This window comes from Coregonus lavaretus (assembly GCF_964263955.1).
Source record: "Coregonus lavaretus genome assembly, contig: HAP1_SCAFFOLD_8148, whole genome shotgun sequence".
NCBI classification, from domain to species: Eukaryota; Metazoa; Chordata; class Actinopteri; order Salmoniformes; family Salmonidae; genus Coregonus; species Coregonus lavaretus.
In genome coordinates, this window is record NW_028156797.1 from 1 (window position 1) to 22,557 (window position 22,557).

Genomic DNA, 22,557 nt, shown 5'->3' on the forward strand with positions numbered 1-22,557 from the left:
GTTATGTGACTTGTTAAGCAAATTTTTACTCCTGAACTTATTCAGGCTTGCCATAACAAAGGGGTTGAATACTTATTGACTCAAGACATTTCAGCTTTTCATCTTTTAATTCATTTGTAAAACATTCTAAAAACATAATTCCACTTTGACATTATGGGGTATTGTGTGTGTGTGTAGGCCAGTGACACAATTGAAATGTAATCAATTTGGCGGCGCTCCAGAATCTCCCAACTGTGTTCATTTGAGATGTGGTGACTGAGACGGCCACGGCATAAGGTTTACATCGTATTCATGCTCATCAAACCATTGTGACCGCTCCTGCCTGGTGGATGGGGGCCTACCCGTGCTACCCAAAATAATGGCCTGCCCTACATTTTTATACATGACCCTAAGCATGATGGGATGTTAATTGCTTAATGAACTCAGGAAATCACACCTGTGTGGAAGCGACCTGCTTTCGATATACTTTGTTATCCCTCATTGACTCAAGTGTTTCCATTTATTTTTTGGGCAGTTACCTGAGTGCTCTGCTCTCTCCTCCCCCTTGGCTGCAGGTATCTGAAGTACTCTCTGGACCAGTATTACCTGAGTGCTCTGCTCTCTCCTCCCCCTTGGCTGCAGGTATCTGAAGTACTCTCTGGACCAGTATTACCTGAGTGCTCTGCTCTCTCCTCCCCCTTGGCTGCAGGTATCTGAAGTACTCTCTGGACCAGTATTACCTGAGTGCTCTGCTCTCTCCTCCCCCTTGGCTGCAGGTATCTGAAGTACTCTCTGGACCAGTATTACCTGAGTGCTCTGCTCTCTCCTCCCCCTTGGCTGCAGGTATCTGAAGTACTCTCTGGACCAGTATTACCTGAGTGCTCTGCTCTCTCCTCCCCCCTTGGCTGCAGGTATCTGAAGTACTCTCTGGACCAGTATTACCTGAGTGCTCTGCTCTCTCCTCCCCCCTTGGCTGCAGGTATCTGAAGTACTCTCTGGACCAGTATTACCTGAGTGCTCTGCTCTCTCCTCCCCCTTGGCTGCAGGTATCTGAAGTACTCTCTGGACCAGTATTACCTGAGTGCTCTGCTCTCTCCTCCCCCTTGGCTGCAGGTATCTGAAGTACTCTCTGGACCAGTATTACCTGAGTGCTCTGCTCTCTCCTCCCCCTTGGCTGCAGGTATCTGAAGTACTCTCCGGACCAGTATTACCTGAGTGCTCTGCTCTCTCCTCCCCCTTGGCTGCAGGTATCTGAAGTACTCTCTGGACCAGTATTACCTGAGTGCTCTGCTCTCTCCTCCCCCTTGGCTGCAGGTATCTGAAGTACTCTCTGGACCAGTATTACCTGAGTGCTCTGCTCTCTCCTCCCCCTTGGCTGCAGGTATCTGAAGTACTCTCTGGACCAGTATTACCTGAGTGCTCTGCTCTCTCCTCCCCCTTGGCTGCAGGTATCTGAAGTACTCTCTGGACCAGTATTACCTGAGTGCTCTGCTCTCTCCTCCCCCTTGGCTGCAGGTATCTGAAGTACTCTCTGGACCAGTATTACCTGAGTGCTCTGCTCTCTCCTCCCCCTTGGCTGCAGGTATCTGAAGTACTCTCTGGACCAGTATGTAGAGAGCGATTATACAGTAGTGTATTTCCATCATGGTCTCCGCAGCAGCAACAAGCCCTCACTACGCTGGCTACGAGACGCATACAGAGAGTTTGACAGGAAGTAAGTCACCCTGACCGCTAACCTACGACTTTTATAAGCCCTCCCTCGATCAAAATACAACGCGATGAACCAGTTTTTCCAGAATTATGTTTACAGTGTGTGTGTGTGTGTGTGTGTGTGTGTGTGTCAATGTATTTCCTGACAGGTACAAGAAGAACCTGAAAGCCCTCTATGTCGTCCATCCTACTAATTTTATCAGAATAATCTGGAATATATTCCAACCACTCATCAGGTATGCTCCCCAGTCATCATTCTACAGTAAAGATCTAGAATACAGTATATTCCAACCACTCATCAGGTATGCTCCCCAGTCATCTTTCTACAGTAAAGATCTAGAATACAGTATATTCCAACCACTCATCAGGTATGCTCCCCAGTCATCTTTCTACAGTAAAGATCTAGAATACAGTATATTCCAACCACTCATCAGGTATGCTCCCCAGTCATCTTTCTACAGTAAAGATCTAGAATACAGTATATTCCAACCACTCATCAGGTATGCTCCCCAGTCATCTTTCTACAGTAAAGATCTAGAATACAGTATATTCCAACCACTCATCAGGTATGCTCCCCAGTCATCTTTCTACAGTAAAGATCTAGAATACAATATATTCCAACCACTCATCAGGTATGCTCCCCAGTCATCTTTCTACAGTAAAGATCTAGAATACAGTATATTCCAACCACTCATCAGGTATGCTCCCCAGTCATCTTTCTACAGTAAAGATCTAGAATACAGTATATTCCAACCACTCATCAGGTATGCTCCCCAGTCATCTTTCTACAGTAAAGATCTAAAATACAGTATATTCCAACCACTCATCAGGTATGCTCCCCAGTCATCTTTCTACAGTAAAGATCTAGAATACAGTATATTCCAACCACTCATCAGGTATGCTCCCCAGTCATCTTTCTACAGTAAAGATGCCATTCAGGCCTGTACTGTACATTTTAAGTCTGTCTCCATAACAGTATTGATGGCCATGAAAGACATTTGGCAATAATGACTGACCTTTCTAACACTGGTCTTCCTGTTTAGTCACAAGTTTGGTAAGAAGCTGATCTATGTGAACTACCTGGCAGAGCTCCGAGACCACCTGAACTGTGATCAGCTTCTCATCCCACCTGATGTCCTCAGGTAGGTTACACCTCTATACCACTACCTTACCCTGACCCCTGACCTTAACCCTAACTACCTGGCAGAGCTCAGAGACCACCTGACCTGTGATCAGCTTCTCATCCCACCTGATGTCCTCAGGTAGGTTACACCTCTATACCACTACCTTACCCTGACCCCTGACCTTAACCCTAACTACCTGGCAGAGCTCCGTTATTAAAATAAATCAATTTTCTCCTCCATGAAGTAATCCAACAATGTGTACGCCGCCATCTTGTCTATTTCAAGTCTTCTCTCATTGATGTAGACAGGTGGGTCCACCCCAAAGTGCTGCATGTCATGATGACAGACGCCGGTCTCCATCAATGAGAGAAGATTTGAAATGGACAAGATGGCGGCGTACACATTGTTGGATTACTTCATGGAGGAGAAAATTAATTTATTTTAATAACTGAGCATTTTCTAAATTCCAAATGACCCACCTGCAACTGGACACATACATTTATAAGTTACTTCTTTACCCGAATTGAGAAATCTCCAAGTTGAAAAATCTATGGCGGTGGTTTGTACGGGGCTTTCCTGTAACGTCCATTAATGGACACCACAACTCTTTGTTCTCCAGATAATGTGATTAAAAACCAATATGTAGCTACTCAGTAGCTTGATATCAGCAGAGTTTGAGCCTTTTTCAGTAGTGAAGACAGCTGTGAATAATCATTAGCCCGAAGAACCTCGTATCTGTTTGATTATAAGGACTGTGGATGTTTGCTCAAACTCTGAGGGAAAAGGACTAAGACACACACCGCTAACTGACTGGCTGTATTCTGTTTGGGACGCAGGCCAGGTCTTTGCATGTAGAACCACAGGAGGGTGTGAGAATGGGTTTGGTTTTAGTTATTAACCCTCAGAATGAAAGAAGAGGGTTCTTGTATCTTTTTAGATTCACTGCACATTTCAGACTTGCCTCAGTTGTGAAGACCTCAATAGTATCCGGGTGTAACTTACTGATTCCGTGTTGTAGAGGCATGTCTGTTTTACACTACATATTCTCTGTAGTCCCCCCAGACATTCATGAAAAAAGAGCCGTCTGTACCTTTTTTTAGGTTCACTGCACATTTCAGATTTGAACGCTACAAAATATCAGTAGTGTCTGATAATGATATGATGGCTCTGACTTAACATTGAGGACTGGACAATGTTTGTATTGATGTATCCAACCAACCGCGGAGGTACTGGTTGAGGTATCAGTTTGGATGACAGATCACCACCTCAAGCTGAACCTCGGCAAGACGGAGCTGCTCTTCCTCCCGGGGAAGGACTGCCCGCTCCATGATCTCGCCATCACGGTTGACAACTCCGTTGTGTCCTCCTCCCAGAGTGCAAAGAGCCTTGGCGTGACCCTGGACAACACCCTGTCGTTCTCCGCTAACATCAAGGCGGTGACCCGATCCTGTAGGTTCATGCTCTACAACATTCGGAGAGTACGACCCTGCCTTACACAGGAAGCGGCACAGGTCCTAATCCAGGCACTTGTCATCTCCCGTCTGGATTACTGCAACTCGCTGTTGGCTGGGCTCCCTGCCTGTGCCATTAAACCCCTACAACTCATCCAGAACGCTGCAGCCCGTCTGGTGTTCAACCTTCCCAAGTTCTCTCATGTCACCCCCCTCCTCCGCACACTCCACTGGCTTCCAGTTGAAGCTCGCATCTGCTACAAGACCATGGTGCTTGCCTACGGAGCTGTGAGGGGAACGGCACCTCCGTACCTTCGGGCTCTGATCAGTCCCTACACCCAAACGAGGGCATTGCGTTCATCCACCTCTGGCCTGCTGGCTCCCCTTCCTCTGCGGAAGCATAGTTCCCGCTCAGCCCAGTCAAAACTGTTCGCTGCTCTGGCACCCCAATGGTGGAACAAGCTCCCTCACGACGCCAGGACAGCGGAGTCACTCACCACCTTCCGGAGACACTTGAAACCCCACCTCTTTAAGGAATACCTGGGATAGGATCAAGTAATCCTTCCACCCCCCCTTACCCCACCCCACCAAAAAATAAAATAAAAAATTTGATATATTGTAAAGTTGTCCTACTGGCTATCATAAGGTGAATGCACCAATGTGTAAGTCGCTCTGGATAAGAGCGTCTGCTAAATGACATGAATGTAAATGTACTGTAGTCATGTATCCAACCAACCACGGAGGGACTGTAGTCATGTATGTAACCATGGAGGGACTGTACTGTAGTCATGTATGTAACATATATGTCTATGTATTTACTCCAGCCATGATGAGAGGCTGCAGGTGGCCCAGAAGGGAGGTCTGCACCCCTCATCTAAGACTCCTCCCCCCAGACCTCCTCTACCCACTCAGCAGTTTGGAGTCAGCCTGCAATAGTGACTATTTTTATTTTGACCATGTTTATGCCAACTAATATGATTTACCATAATGCATGCATACTGAATTTGAAGTGTTCTGTTTCCAGTATTCGTGAGAAGAACCAGGGTGTGATGATTCCTCCTGTGATGTCCCAGACTGTGTCTTATCTCAAAGACAATGGTAAGAAGGTAGAAGCTTGGATCTATCAGGGACAAGAAGACCTCTACAGTAATAGTAGTTTAAGCCTGTTAGTCCCTCCCTCCCTCTCCTCAGGTCTCCAGACAGAAGGTATCTTCAGGAGGTCAGCTCGTGTTCAGCTCATCAAGGACGTCCAGAAGCTCTATAACCAGGGTGAGATGGAACCTCTATAACATCCATAATAACCTTTATAACCTCTTTAACCAGGGTGAGATGGAACCTCTATAACATCCATATTAACCTTTATAACCTCTTTAACCAGGGTGAGATGGAACCTCTATAACATCCATAATAACCTTTATAACCTCTATAACCAGGGTGAGATGGAACCTCTATAACATCCATAATAACCTTTATAAGCTCTTTAACCAGGGTGAGATGGAACCTCTATAACATCCATAATAACCTTTATAACCTCTACAACCAGGGTGAGATGGAACCTCTATAACATCCATAATAACCTTTATAACCTCTATAACCAGGGGGAGATGGAACCTCTATAACATCCATAATAACCTTTATAACCTCTACAACCAGGGTGAGATGGAACCTCTATAACATCCATAATAACCTTTATAACCTCTATAACCAGGGGGAGATGGAACCTCTATAACATCCATAATAACCTTTATAACCTCTATAACCAGGGGGAGATGGAACCTCTATAACATCCATAATAACCTTTATAACCTCTTTAACCAGGGTGAGATGGAACCTCTATAACATCCATAATAACCTTTATAAGCTCTTTAACCAGGGGGAGAAGCTAGATCTCTGAGCCGCGGCAGTGCTGAGCGGGGTCTCCCAGGGGCAGGGCCGAGCGGGGTCTCCCAGGGGCAGGGGCAGGGCCGAGCGGGGTCTCCCAGGGGCAGGGGCAGGGCGGAGCGGGGTCTCCCAGGGCCAGAGGCAGGGCCGAGCGGGGTCTCCCAGGGCCAGAGGCAGGGCGGAGCGGGGTCTCCCAGGGCCAGAGGCAGGGCTTTTATCTCTCACTACCAGGAAGCAGAGATCAATAATAATCCAGATCAACCTCCATCTCCTCTGCCTCAGATGCCATCGCACCACAGCCCCATGTCACCCCGACTTCTGACTGCAGCAGGCCAAGTTTCCATTAGTCAAACCACTTACTTTCTGAGAACATGTATAATCAATCAACCTAAATAATCAATCATATGCTAGATCCAGTACATGTGTTTTGCCAGAGAAAGATTTGTATCGGCTAATTTGTAGAAAACATAAGAATTATAACAATCAATGATTCAATTTCAATACTTTGAATGTAGCATTTGCGTCAGGGTTGTCCATGGAAGCGTTTTACTCTGGACTCAGATAGACAGACATCCTGTGTGTTCAGTATTGTAGAAGGTCTCTGTATGTGTTGTCCAGGTTTTAGCTGCTCAGTCAGTCTGTAGAAGGTCTCTGTATGTGTTGTCCAGGTTTTAGCAGCTCAGTCAGTCTGTAGAAGGTCTCTGTATGTGTTGTCCAGGTTTTCGCTGCTCAGTCAGTCTGTAGAAGGTCTCTGTATGTGTTGTCCAGGTTTTAGCTGCTCAGTCAGTCTGTAGAAGGTCTCTGTATGTGTTGTCCAGGTTTTAGCTGCTCAGTCAGTCTGTAGAAGGTCTCTGTATGTGTTGTCCAGGTTTTCGCTGCTCAGTCAGTCTGTAGAAGGTCTCTGTATGTGTTGTCCAGGTTTTAGCAGCTCAGTCAGTCTGTAGAAGGTCTCTGTATGTGTTGTCCAGGTTTTAGCTGCTCAGTCAGTCTGTAGAAGGTCTCCTCTGTATAGACTATAACTTTCTTGTCCTGCTCTCTTCTCCTCAGGGAAACCAGTGATGTTCCATCAGTATGGGGACGTCCATGTTCCTGCTGTCATCCTGAAGACCTTCCTCAGAGAGCTCCCTGAGCCCCTGCTCACCTTCCCCCTCTACCACCAGATACAGGACATAGTCCGTAAGTACATGCGCACGCCGAGGCTTTAGCTCAGCAGGCTAACGCGCCGCGGTGTTGTGGCACGTAGGAGACGGGTCCGGTAAAAAATGCAGCAAAGCATCCCCGAACCGTCACACTACCGCCGCCGCGCTTGACCGTTGGTATGAAGTGAAGCATGGTGGTGGCGGTGTGATGGTTTGGGGATGCTTTGCTGCCTCCGGCCCTACTGTGAAGTAGGATCCTGCATCAATATAAACATTCAACGGCCCTACTGTGGTCCTGAATCGGGTCAGGTGACCCAGTCTATAACTATAAGAGAACGTCAACGTGCTGCTTTCTGTTCCAGGAGTGGAGAGCAGTCTCCGAGTGACAGCATGTAAACACATCCTAGAGAATCTACCAGAACACAACTACATGGTGTTGAAGTACCTGCTCTGTTTCCTGAACATAGTAAGAACACACAACACAACATGACACACCACCGCACAGCACCGCACAGCACCGCACAGCACCGCACAGCACCCCACCGCACAGCACCGCACAGCACCACGCACCACACACCAATGGGTCTTGTAGCCCATTCCAGCCTTGTGTAGGTCTACAATCTTGTCCCTGACATCCTTGGAGAGCTCTTTGGTCTTGGCCATGGTGGAGAGTTTGGAATCTGATTGATTGATTGCTTCTGTGGACAGATGTCTTTTATACAGGTAACAAACTGAGATTAGGAGCACTCCCTTTAAGAGTGTGCTCCTAATCTCAGCTCGTTACCTGTATAAAAGACACCTGGGAGCCAGAAATCTTTCTGATTGACAGGGGGTCAAATACTTATTTCCCTCATTAAAATGCTAATCAATTTATAACATTTTTGACATGCGTTTTTCTGGATTTTTGTTGTTGTTATTCTGTCTCTCACTGCTCAAATAAACCTACCATTAAAATTATAGACTGATCATTTCTTTGTCAGTGGGCAGACGTACAAAATCAGCAGGGGATCAAATACTTTTTTCCCCTCACTGTATATGAATGCCGTGTAGACATTTTAGAAAAGGACTGACCAACAGAAACAGACCACTACAATAATATGCCACTGTTGAGAAACATCAAACCCACTTCCCCTTTGTCCCATGTGAAATGCTTAGGTTTCAATTGTAGAAACCCCCTCTACATTCACATGCACACTGACCTTAACTAACTAACCATAGCCAGAACTAACCCACAAGGCCTCAGACAGGAAGACTGGGGATGTGTCCCTAATGGCACCCTATCCCCTATATAGTGCACTACTTTAGACCAGAGAATGGCACCCTATTCCCTATATAGTGCACTACTTTAGACCAGAGAATGGCACCCTATTCCCTATATAGTGCACTACTTTAAACCAGAGAATGGCACCCTATTCCCTATATAGTGCACTACTTTAGACCAGAGAATGGTACCCTATCCCCTATATAGTGCACTACTTTAGACCAGAGAATGGCACCCTATTCCCTATGTAGTGCACTACTTTAGACCAGAGAATGGCACCCTATTCCCTATATAGTGCATACTTTAGACCAGAGAATGGAACCCTATTCCCTATATATAGTACACTATATATTAATATTATTATATTATTATATAGTGCACTACTTTAGACCAGAGAATGGCACCCTATTCCCTATATAGTGCACTACTTTAGACCAGAGAATGGCACCCTATTCCCTATATAGTGCACTACTTTAGACCAGAGAATGGCACCCTATTCCCTATATAGTGCACTACTTTAGACCAGAGAATGGCACCCTATTCCCTATATAGTGCACTACTTTAGACCAGAGAATGGCACCCTATTCCCTATATAGTGCACTACTTTAGACCAGTGAATGGCACCCTATTCCCTATATAGTGCACTACTTTAGACCAGAGAATGGCACCCTATTCCCTATATAGTGCACTACTTTAGACCAGAGAATGGCACCCTATTCCCTATATAGTGCACTACTTTAGACCAGTGAATGGCACCCTATTCCCTATATAGTGCACTACTTTAGACCAGAGAATGGCACCCTATTCCCTATATAGTGCACTACTTTAGACCAGAGAATGGCACCCTATTCCCTATATAGTGCACTACTTTAGACCAGAGAATGGCTCCCTATGTAGTGCACTACTTTAGACCAGAGAATGGCACCCTATTCCCTATATAGTGCACTACTTTAGACCAGAGAATGGCACCCTATTCCATATATAGTGCACTACTTTAGACCAGAGAATGGTACCCTATTCCCTATATAGTGCACTACTTTAGACCAGAGAATGGCACCCTATTCCCTATATAGTACACTACTTTAGACCAGAGAATGGCACCCTATTCCCTATATAGTGCACTACTTTAGACCAGAGAATGGCACCCTATTCCCTATATAGTGCACTACTTTAGACCAGTGAATGGCACCCTATTCCCTATATAGTGCACTACTTTAGACCAGAGAATGGCACCCTATTCCCTATATAGTGCACTACTTTAGACCAGAGAATGGCACGCTATTCCCTATATAGTGCACTACTTTAGACCAGAGAATGGCACCCTATTCCCTATATAGTGCACTACTTTAGACCAGAGAATGGCACCCTATTCCCTATATAGTGCACTACTTTAGACCAGAGAATGGCACCCTATTCCCTATATAGTGCACTACTTTAGACCAGAGAATGGCACCCTATTCCCTATATAGTGCACTACTTTAGACCAGTGAATGGCACCCTATTCCCTATATAGTGCACTACTTTAGACCAGAGAATGGCACCCTATTCCCTATATAGTGCACTACTTTAGACCAGAGAATGGCACCCTATTCCCTATATAGTGCACTACTTTAGACCAGAGAATGGCACCCTATTCCCTATATAGTGCACTACTTTAGACCAGAGAATGGCACCCTATTCCCTATATAGTGCACTACTTTAGACCAGAGAATGGCTCCCTATGTAGTGCACTACTTTAGACCAGGGCCCATAGGGAATAGGGTGCCATTTTGGGATGAGGTCTTGCTCTGATCCAGATCGTAAGGACTCATCATATTCCAAGTTAGATTAGTTCACTACATAATGCTGCCTTTCTAGATGATGTTGACGTTAGTACGCCTATCCCTAGACGAATCAACCGTTTCTATATGGCTGACTTCACTACGGCTTTCCCAGGAGACAGCTAATAACGTGATGACCGTGTACAGTAGGAGATCACCGTCATCTCTACGCCAATTAAAACCGATTCCATCGTTTAATAATGCCTCTGTTGTAAATGAGAACTTGTTCTCAACTGGCTTACCTGGTGAAATAAAGGTGAAATAAATAAATAGCCTGGATGCTGGTGTCTGGTTTAACCGGGCTATGTATAACGTTCTCCAGCAGACTAATGCTGATCTTCACGCTCTGAGACTTCACATTCACTTCCCATAATGCCTCTGGGTTCTATAGCATAGCCTGGATGCTGCTGTCACCGGTGTCTGGTTTAACCGGGCTATGTATAACGTTCTCCAGCAGACTAATGCTGATCTTCACGCTCTGAGACTTCACATTCACTTCCCATAATGCCTCTGGGTTCTATAGCGTAGCCTGGATGCTGCTGTCACCGGTGTCTGGTTTAACTGGGCTATGTATAACGTTCTCCAGCAGACTAATGCTGATCTTCACGCTCTGAGACTTCACATTCACTTCCCATAATGCCTCTGGGTTCTATATCATAGCCTGGATGCTGCTGTCACCGGTGTCTGGTTTAACCAGGCTATGTATAACGTTCTCCAGCAGACTAATGCTGATCTTCACGCTCTGAGACTTCACATTCACTTCCCATAATGCCTCTGGGTTCTATAGCATAGCCTGGAAGCTGCTGTCACCGGTGTCTGGTTTAACCGGGCTATGTATAACGTTCTCCAGCAGACTAATGCTGATCTTCACGCTCTGAGACTTCACATTCACTTCCCATAATGCCTCTGGGTTCTATAGCATAGCCTGGATGCTGCTGTCACCGGTGTCTGGTTTAACCGGGCTATGTATAACGTTCTCCAGGAGACTAATGCTGATCTTCACGCTCTGAGACTTCACATTCACTTCCCATTCCCTTTATTTAGCATGGTGATGTTAATATAATGCTGCTTGTCTGTAACCCCCAGTGGAGGTTAATATGGTGAGACTGTATTAGACTGTATAATCTAGTCAGATCTCTGCTGGGTGCTGTTAGACTGGTTGTCGGACCGGGCTGACCGGAGGAGACAGCACCTCACTACTCTACCAGAGACCTTCTATACAGGAGACAGACAGACTGGAGGAGAGACACTACACCTGGCTATCTGCAGCACCTCACTACTCCACTCTACCTGACTCTACACCTGGCTATCTGCAGCACCTCACTACTCCACTCTACCTGACTCTACACCTGGCTATCTGCAGCACCTCACTACTCCACTCTACCTGACTCTACACCTGGCTATCTGCAGCACCTCACTACTCCACTCTACCTGACTCTACACCTGGCTATCTGCAGCACCTCACTACTCCACTCTACCTGACTCTACACCTGGCTATCTGCAGCACCTCACTACTCCACTCTACCTGACTCTACACCTGGCTATCTGCAGCACCTCACTACTCCACTCTACCTGACTCTACACCTGGCTATCTGCAGCACCTCACTACTCCACTCTACCTGACTCTACACCTGGCTATCTGCAGCACCTCACTACTCCACTCTACCTGCTCCATACTGTTGATCAAATGTTCCGCCATGTAGTGTGTAAAACACATTCCTGGATGAACAGGTCTTCTGTTGTCATGTAAAACCACCTGTTATGATACAGATCATTAGGATGTTGCCTTTTTATATGTGGGCTAGGTTGAATGGCATTCAGTCTGTTGAGTCATGATCTTACTTTGGGCTCTTTCTGACAGGTTGAATGGCATTCAGTCTGTTGAGTCATGATCTTACTTTGGGCTCTTTCTGACAGGTTGAATGGCATTCAGTCTGTTGAGTCATGATCTTACTTTGGGCTCTTTCTGACAGGTTGAATGGCATGGACTCTATTTAGTCATGATCAAGTGTAAAGACTCTCTCCTCTCTCCTCTCTCCTCCCTCTTTCCCTCCCTCCTCCTCCTCCAGGTCTCTCAGCACAGTATCGTCAACAAGATGTCTCCCTCCAACCTGGCCTGTGTGTTTGGTGTCAATCTGTCCTGGCCTTCTCAGGGCTCTGTCTCTCTGACAGCTCTGACGCCGCTCAACATCTTCACCGAGATCCTTATAGAACATTACCATACAGTCTTCAGCTCCCGCTGCCCACGGGTAATGCCCTGATCGCCAGCACAGCACACCACCGTGAGGACGCGCGCCACTGCACAGCACACCGTGGACTCGTCGCCGTATACCGTCTTCTGCCCCGTAGCGGTAACAACCTGACTGCACGGGCCGCACCACCTCACAACGTCTTCAGTCCTACTCTGATCGTACACAACGACACGCTACTCAACCCAACAGAACCGGAACACCACGCTACTCAACCCAACAGAACAGGAACACCACGCTACTCAACCCAACAGAACAGGAACACCACGCTACTCAACCCAACAGAACAGGAACACCACGCTACTCAACCCAACAGAACAGGAACACCACGCTACTCAACCCAACAGAACAGGAACACCACGCTACTCAACCCAACAGAACAGGAACGACACGCTACTCAACCCAACAGAACAGGAACACCACGCTACTCAACCCAACAGAACAGGAACGCCACGCTACTCAACCCAACAGAACAGGAACACCACGCTACTCAACCCAACAGAACAGGAACACCACGCTACTCAACCCAACAGAACAGGAACACCACGCTACTCAACCCAACAGAACAGGAACACCACGCTACTCAACCCAACAGAACAGGAACACCACGCTACTCAACCCAACAGAACAGGAACACCACGCTACTCAACCCAACAGAACAGGAACACCACGCTACTCAACCCAACAGAACAGGAACACCACGCTACTCAACCCAACAGAACAGGAACACCACGCTACTCAACCCAACAGAACAGGAACACCACGCTACTCAACCCAACAGAACAGGAACACCACGCTACTCAACCCAACAGAACAGGAACACCACGCTACTCAACCCAACAGAACAGGAACGACACGCTACTCAACCCAACAGAACAGGAACACCACGCTACTCAACCCAACAGAACAGGAACGCCACGCTACTCAACCCAACAGAACAGGAACACCACGCTACTCAACCCAACAGAACAGGAACACCACGCTACTCAACCCAACAGAACAGGAACACCACGCTACTCAACCCAACAGAACAGGAACGCCACGCTACTCAACCCAACAGAACAGGAACGCCACGCTACTCAACCCAACAGAACAGGAACACCACGCTACTCAACCCAACAGAACAGGAACGCCACGCTACTCAACCCAACAGAACAGGAACACCACGCTACTCAACCCAACAGAACCGGAACGCTGTGATATACTGTGATTGTTTACTGGGAGGACCTGTTTGAAGAGAGTCCAATCACCTTTGTCTCCTGAAACAAGATGGCTCCCAGAATCAACCTTTTTTTTTCTCTCCAATGCATCATCCAGGTTGTTGCTACATGAGGAGAGGAGATGGAGCTTCACAGTCAGAACAAAGCATAGCGCCTCAAAGTACAAAGTAGAACTTTTCTTAGTTTCTTGTGTGTTCTGTTAAATGTCTGCTCAGCCCACATGCCCACACACTCTGTATACAGTATGTGATGTATATAATAACTATATATTCATACTATCACTCACATTCCATGGAATGCCCACCGGCCTCATATGATGTGCTAGAATGCTTTATCTGGCTTTTCAATGACAGACGGAACAGACGTTCACTTTTATTCGATACAATTTGATTCTATAAAATTCAACTTGTTACATGGAATGTGCACAGGCTTCATGATGGGGGAGGGGGGAGGGAGGAGCATATGGTTATGGGGAGGGGGGGGGAGGGGGGCATATGGTTCTGGGGAGGGGGGGAGGTGCATATGGTCCTGGGGAGGGGGGGGAGGAGCATATGGTTCTGGGGAGGGAGGAGGGGGAGGAGCATATGGTTCTGGGGAGGGAGGGGGGAGGAGCATATGGTTCTGGGGAGGGAGGGGGGGAGGAGCATATGGTTCTGGGGAGGGAGGGGGGAGAAGCATATGGTTCTGGGAGGGAGGGAGTGGGGGAGGAGCATATGGTTCTGGGGAGGGAGGGAGTGGGGGAGGAGCATATGGTTCTGGGGAGGGAGGGGGGGAGGAGCATATGGTTCTGGGGAGGGAGGGGGGGAGGAGCATATGGTTCTGGGGAGGGAGGGGGGAGAAGCATATGGTTCTGGGAGGGAGGGAGTGGGGGAGGAGCATATGGTTCTGGGGAGGGAGGGAGTGGGGGAGGAGCATATGGTTCTGGGGAGGGAGGGGGGAGGAGCATATGGTTCTGGGAGGGAGGGGGAGGAGCATATGGTTCTGGGGAGGGAGGGAGGGGGGGGGCATATAGAAATGAGAAATGTAATATTTAAAGAGGCAGCTGGGTTGGACAGGCCTATGCTGCCACCTACTGTAGTAACAGCAGAGGTGCAGGCATCCTGATAAATAAGAATACACCCTTGTTCCCTTATCCCAGCACACGGACCGAGGACGCTTTCTAATATTGAATTGTACCGTACGCGGTGAAGAATACACATTGATTTCATTGTATGTCACACCTGGGGCAAATCTGGTGTTTCTAGCTAGAATTCAAGCAATATTAGATCAAACCCAGGCAGGAGTTAAATCATACATCAGATGAGATTGACAGACGTAGCAATAAAAAAAGGCAGATTCAAGGCATATCCAAAGAGGCTGAACATTTTCATTTCTACAAATAATCTACAGGATACCTGGAGATGTTCTATTCCCAACTACAAAAAAAACTAAAAAGCTATTAAAGAATTGACTTTTTATTTTTTTTAAAGCACTCCAACAATTTACTGGGTTTCATTCTCCAGTATCGTGCTTAATTACACCAATAGAAAATACACCTAGAGGCAGAATCTGGAGAATGAACAGAGCGCATCTTCATACCCGAAATGTATTAAATATATCAGTGAAATAATAAAGATCTTTACCATTATGTAGACAGAGAGGTTAAAGATACGCCTTGGTATGCTGTAATATGGGATGCCTTTAAGGCGTACATTAGGGGAATGACAATTTCATACTCGTTAAATCTGAGCTAGTGATTTATTTTTCTTTCATTTCTATCTTAGAAAAAGCTTTACAAGGTAAAGTAGAAGAAAAAACATATTGTCTTGTTGTTTAGATTTGTTCTTGATGTCTTACTGTTTAGATTTGTGTTGTCCTTGATGTCTTGCTGTTTAGACTTGTGTTGTCCTTGATGTCTTGCTGTTTAGATTCGTGTTGTCCTTGATGTCTTGCTGTTTCGATTTGTGTTGTCCTTGATGTCTTGCTGTTTAGATTAGTGTTGTCCTTGATGTCTTGCTGTTTAGATTTGTGTTGTCCTTGATGTCTTGCTGTGTTTTGCATAGTTTTTCTTTTTGTTCATTTTGTTGGTTGTTGGGGGATGGTGGGGAGTGGAGGGAGAGGCTTTTTCCCCAGGGGGGATCTCTGATGGTTGAGGTGCAGCTCTCGGGAACTGTTGGAGAGTCTTGGATGGTTGGTGGCCTGGCTGTTGGGAGCTTGGGCCTATCGGCCACCAAATTTGACTTGGTTAGAGATCTGTTCGACGTTCCCCGGGGCAGGGTGCTTGACCCTGTTTACTCCTGTGGGTCGCTCTGGATGGGAGTGTCTGCTAGATGACTGAATGTAATGGAAATGTTGATCAGCTTCACTGCAGGTAGATTGTATGTTTTAATATTCAATAAAATAAACATCTGAACTTCAGCAAGAATATGATCTTTTACTTTTGAAGAGAGCCAACAACTATAGGTTAAAATCAAATGAAGCATATAAAACTGGTAAACACCTCACAGCCCACAAAATGAATACACGCCAAAGCAGTTATAGTTTTCAAAGACAAAGATACAGACGGACTGCCAAATTCTCTAAAACGACGTTGGAGGCAGCTTATGGTAACAGCTCTGGTGGACATTCCTGCAGTCAGCATGCCAATTGCACGCTCCCTCAACTTGAGCCATCTGTGGCATTGTGTTGTGTGACAAAACTGCACATTTTAGAGGGGCCTTTTATTGTCCCCAGCACAAGGTGCACCTGTGTAATGATCATGCTGTTTAATCAGCTTCTTGATATGCCATACCTGTCAGGTGGATGGATTATCTTGGCAAAGGAGAAATGCTCACTAACAGGGATTTAAACAAATTTGTGCACAAAATTTGAGAAATAAGCTTTTTGTGCGTATGGAACATTTCTCATATTTTATTTCAGCTCATGAAACATGGGACCAACACTTTACATGTTGCATTTATATTTTTGTTCACTATAGATTTATCAATAATGGCTGTCGATGCCAAAAAGGCTTTCGACCGTCTTTAATGGCCTTTTCTATTAACTTTAGAAGCTTTCAACTTTCCAGCTGAAATAATAAATGTAATAATATGATATAAATGTCCTAAAGCAAAAATGTATACAAATAATATATCTGATGAAATAACTTTAGAAAGGGGCACAAGACAGGGATGTCCTCTCTCCCCTCTCCTGTTTGTACTGGCAATTGAACCGCTTGCAGAAATAATGATACAGGACCCAAACGTAACAGGTATTGGTAAACATGAATATAAAATAAATGTATTTGCAGATGATCTCCTGATATACCTGACCAATATTGAAAACTCAATACCCCTCTTGCTAAAAAATATTTTCTGAATACTCTCGGAATAGAAAATTAAACGTGGACTTCAATCTCACATACAAAACATCACTAGATACATACAGTGGGGAAAAATGGTATTTAGTCAGCCACCAATTGACTGTCCACAACCTCAAACAGTCACACTCCAAACTCCACTATGGCCAAGACCAAAACATCACTAGATACATACTCAAGCCTTTCAGTTACAGATATTCTATACAATTCTGTCAACAAAGAAAATGCTTTGTAGTTGGGGTATTGAGCAAGACTCTAAATGCAGATTCTATCATCAAGAAGAGGAGGACATAATGCTTCTGTATTGGTACTGTCTGACAGTGAGCAAAGTTCTTGGCTACAGCTTCAAGGCTGGCTTTCCCATCACTCCATCAGACTACATATTAACCCTCAGCTTATCATCTTAGGTGACCTCAATGTCCATAGTCCATCGATTAACAACACAATACTTCTGCTAGGTCAAATGTTCATATGAAAAACACAATTCTACATTTAAAAAAAAAACGAAATAATGGGAAAAAGAATAACTAATGATCTACAGCAATCCTTTAATTGGACAAAAAAAGTAATATTTAGGATACTTCAGTGACAACAAACAACAAATATATATATATATATATATACTTTATCCCATTATTCAAGAATATGAAAGCAGACCTAATTAAATGGATCTTCCCTTAAATCTAACAGGTAGAAAAAACCTCTTCAGAATGGCATGGCTCCCAAAGTTTATATACTTATTCTCTGTAATACCATTTACCCCACCGAATACTTTCTTTAAAGAAGTATACTCAGTCATAACAGACTTTATATGGCCAAATAAAACTCATAGAATAAAAAGGAAAGTTTTACATCTTCCTGAGTCTGAGGGTGGTTTTAACCTTCCAGACTTGGAGTTGTATCAACCCGCTACCCAAGGCTTTTACTAGAGACGTAGTTAAATACACTAAAGAGGAACAATTACATTTACATTTAAGTCATTTAGCAGACGCTCTTATCCAGAGCGACTTACACATTGGTGCATTCACCCTATAGCCAGTGGGTTAACCACTTTACAATATGTTTTCTTTTGTTTTTTTTGGTGGGGTGGGGTAAGGGGGGGGAGGGGTAGAAGGATTACTTTATCCTATCCCAGGTATTCCTTACAGAGGTGGGGTTTCAAGTGTCTCCGGAAGGTGGTGAGTGACTCCGCCGTCCTGGCGTTGTGAGGGAGCTTGTTCCACCATTGGGGTGCCAGAGCAGCGAACAGTTTTGACTGGGCTGAGCGGGAACTGTGCTTCCGCAGAGGTAGGGTAGCCAGCAGGCCAGAGGTGGATGAACGCAGTGCCCTCGTTTGGGTGTAGGGACTGATCAGATGGGTACATATTGAAGATGCACATGCTCATCCCCAGAATCTTTTTATGTGTCTATTTTCAAAGGATAAAGCTAAGAACATTAACAACTTCATAGTTAAGAACACTATAACAACATGGAAGAAAATGGAACGTATTTTACAAGAACCAAATTCACTCCCTAGAAACACAACCCTATGGAATAATCCTTGGATAGCTTTTCAGAACTCACTGAGAAATTGGTCCTCATGGAAAACTAAAGGCACAGAAACCGTAAATGACTTGGTAACAGGAAATACATTTCCAATTTTGGATTGACCAATGTACATATTTTCAAATACATGCAACTTAAAAGTTTTATATCCCAAAATGTCAATTTGAAGTATTTTGGAGATCAGAGCAATCTTAATGGAATGCTATTTGAGTCAGAAAAGGATGTTCATAGGTAAGCTATACAAAACCTTGCAGAGAGCCTATCCAACTGACAATCTCTTATAAAAAATAATACATTATTGGAACCAAGACTTGGAGGGAATGTTGGAACATAACTAACGAGATTAAAGTTAACGAAAATGTATGTACAGAATGGATTATGCAAGAGACAAAATTCACAGATTCTACAGCACAACGGCAGAGTCATGTCTGAAGTGTAAAACTACTAATGATCCATGCCTTCTGGGAACGTTATGAAGTCCAAAAGTTATGGGCAGAGTTGGAAAGATGGATGTCAGAAGTACTGCAACGTAAATGTACAGTCGTGGTCAAAAGTTTTGAGAATGACATAAGCATTAGTCTTCACAAAGTTTGCTGCTTCAGTGTTTTTAGATATTTTTGTCAGATGTTACTATGGTATACTGAAGTATAATGACAAGCATTCAAGTGTCAAAGGCTTTTATTGACAATTACATTAAGTTTATGCAAAGAGTCAATATTTGCAGTGTTGACCCTTCTTTTTCAAGACCTCTGCAATCCGCCCTGGCATGCTGTCAATTAACTTCTGGGCCACATCCTGACTGATGGCAGCCCATTCTTGCATAATCAATGCTTGGAGTTTGTCATCATTTTGTTTGTCCACCCGCCCCGACCACAAGTTCTCAACGGGATTATGGTCTGGGGAGTTTCCTGGCCATGGACCCAAAATGTCGATGTTTTGTTCCCCGAGCCACTTAGTTATCACTTTGCCTTATGGCAAGGTGCTCCATCATGCTGGAAAAGGCATTGTTTGTCACCAAACTGTTCTTGGATGGTTGGGAGAAGTTGCTCTCGGAGGATGTGTTGGTACCATTCTTTATTCACGGCTGTGTTCTTAGGCAAAATTACGGCTGTGTTCTTGGCTGAGAAGCAACCCCACACATGAATGGTCTCAGGATGCTTTACTGTTGGAATGACACAGGACTGATGGTAGCGCTCACCTTGTCTTCTCCGGACAAGCTTTTTTCCGGATGCCCCAAACAATCGGAAAGGGGATTCATCAGAGAAAATGACTTTACCCCAGCCCTCAGCAGTCCAATCCCTGTACCTTTTGCAGAATATCAGTCTGTCCCTGATGTTTTTCCTGGAGAGAAATGGCTTCCTCGCTGCCCTTCTTGATACCAGGACATCCTCCAAAAGTCTTCGCCTCACTGTGCGTGCATATGCGCTCACACCTGCCTGCTGCCATTCCTGAGCAAGCTCTGCACTGGTGGTGCCCCGATCCCGCAGCTGAATCAACTTTAGGAGACGGTCCTGGCGCTTGCTGGACTTTCTTGGGCGCCCTGAAGCCTTCTTCACAACAATTGAACCTCTCTCCTTGAAGTTCTTGATGATCCGATAAATGGTTGATTTAGGTACAATCTTACTAGCAGCAATATCCTTGCCTGTGAAGCCCTTTTTTGTGCAAAGCAATGATGACGGCACGTGTTTCTTTGCAGGTAACCATGGTTAACAGAGGAAGAACAATGATTTCAAGCACCATCCTCCTTTTAAAGCTTCCAGTCTGTTATTCTAACTCAATCAGCATGACAGAGTGATCTCCAGCCTTGTCCTCGTCAACACTCTCACCTGTGTTAACGAGATAATCACTGACATGATGTCAGCTGGTCCTTTTGTGGCAGGGCTGAAATGCAGTGGAATTTTTTTGGGGGGGATTAAGTTCATTTTCATGGAAAAGAGGGACTTTGCAATTAATTGCAATTCATCTGATCACTCTTCATAACATTCTGGAGTATATGCAAATTGCCATCATAAAAACTGAGGCAGCAGACTTTGTGAAAATTAATATTTCTGTCATTCTCAACTTTTGACTACGACTGTACATTTAAACCCGTCTGTCGGCATATTTCAAGACATGGCATATGAGGGTGCAGTGAGATACCCAATGGGTTGGACGAAACTGTTCTCGTCAATCATCTTTTAAAAAACGTACACTTAACTGGAAATCAGCCAATCCTCTGTTAACGCAATAGAATGGTCAAATGCTTTATCATCTTAAAATTGAAAGTGTGTGAGCGAAGGAGAGAAACATGGTGCAGTTTGAGGCTGGAGATGGGGGTGTGTCTGGGCAGGTGGGATGTTTTTATGATGTCGTTTGTTTGTGTATATTTTATGTACTTTATAAAATAAAATCTTTACAAAAAAAATTTGCTAAGCCACTGTACAGCTTTTTAAAGCATATTCCTACTATAATGTGTATTCCGATCATCCACGACACTACGGTCCAAACCTCCTCAACCAAAACGTAATGGTAATTTGCTGATCATCTACTGGGATTACCTTATGCACCTTCAATAAGATGGCTCCTGGAATCTGTGCCTTTTGATGAATGCCTGTAAAACTAATTTCTAAACAGACATTGCCTTACTGCTACTTACTTAAACATGTACTGGTAGCAAGAGCGGAACTATGATGCAAAACCAACCACCTCTGGCCTTCTAATGCTGTTAGAAAACAGTTTGCGACCTTCAAAAAAAAACATCCACTGTGGTGTTGCCATAGCAACGTAACATAACGCTGGTCACGGTGACCTTGAAGGCTCAGAGGATCTGAGGTGCTTTACTCTGTTCTGCTGTGTGGTTCTGTGTTCTCCTCTGCTGTGTGACTCTGTGTTCCCCCCCCTGCTGTGTGACTCTGTGTTCCCCCCTGCTGTGTGACTCTGTGTTCCCCTCTGCTGTGTGGTTCTGTGTTCCCCCCTGCTGTGTGACTCTGTGTTCCCCCCCCCTGCTGTGTGACTCTGTGTTCCCCCCTGCTGTGTGGTTCTGTGTTCCCCCCTCTGCTGTGTGACTCTGTGTTCCCCCCCCTGCTGTGTGACTCTGTGTTCCCCCCTGCTGTGTGACTCTGTGTTCCCCCCTGCTGTGTGACTCTGTGTTCCCCCCTGCTGTGTGACTCTGTGTTCCCCCCCTGCTGTGTGACTCTGTGTTCCCCCCCCTGCTGTGTGACTCTGTGTTCCCCCCTGCTGTGTGACTCTGTGTTCCCCCCCTGCTGTGTGACTCTGTGTTCCCCCCCTGCTGTGTGACTCTGTGTTCCCCCCTCTGCTGTGTGACTCTGTGTTCCCCCTCTGCTGTGTGGTTCTGTGTTCCCCCCTCTGCTGTGTGACTCTGTGTTCCCCCTCTGCTGTGTGACTCTGTGTTCCCCCTCTGCTGTGTGACTCTGTGTTCCCCCCTCTGCTGTGTGACTCTGTGTTCCCCCTCTGCTGTGTGACTCTGTGTTCCCCCTCTGCTGTGTGACTCTGTGTTCCCCCTCTGCTGTGTGACTCTGTGTTCCTCTCTGCTGTGTGGTTCTGTGTTCCTGTTACGTTCTCCCCTCGGGTGTAGTTCGTCAGAGGAGGAGATGTAAATGCCCATGCCTGGGCACACACAGGGTAAACTAGATGGATGGGGAAGAAATGTGGGGTGTAACTAACTAAAATAACCAGACAACAACCAGAACTCAATGTTAGCCCTCTGGGGTCGTTTAGTAAGGTACTGAACAAAATATACAACACCCATAAAGAAACAAAGACCAATCAAACAAACCAGGGATGGTAAGAGAATGGGAATGTTTGGGAACGGGGTCCAAGTAATGAAAATAAACAAAAGGTC

General features: G+C 45.5%; 1 protein-coding gene across 1 annotated transcript; it reads left to right on the forward strand.

Annotated features, from left to right (window-relative positions):
* Positions 1-621: 621 nt before the first annotated feature.
* LOC311119679 (rho GTPase-activating protein 8-like) lies at positions 622-12,637 on the forward strand (the record flags this gene model as incomplete). Its single annotated transcript, XM_084194346.1, has 13 exons — positions 622-688; positions 823-914; positions 1,026-1,092; positions 1,227-1,293; positions 1,531-1,693; positions 1,839-1,925; positions 2,733-2,831; positions 5,089-5,199; positions 5,289-5,362; positions 5,456-5,533; positions 7,193-7,321; positions 7,647-7,750; positions 12,435-12,637. Coding segments are annotated over 13 exons (1,330 nt in total), but the record flags the coding sequence as incomplete, so codon positions are not given.
* Between the last annotated feature and the right edge of the window lie 9,920 nt (positions 12,638-22,557).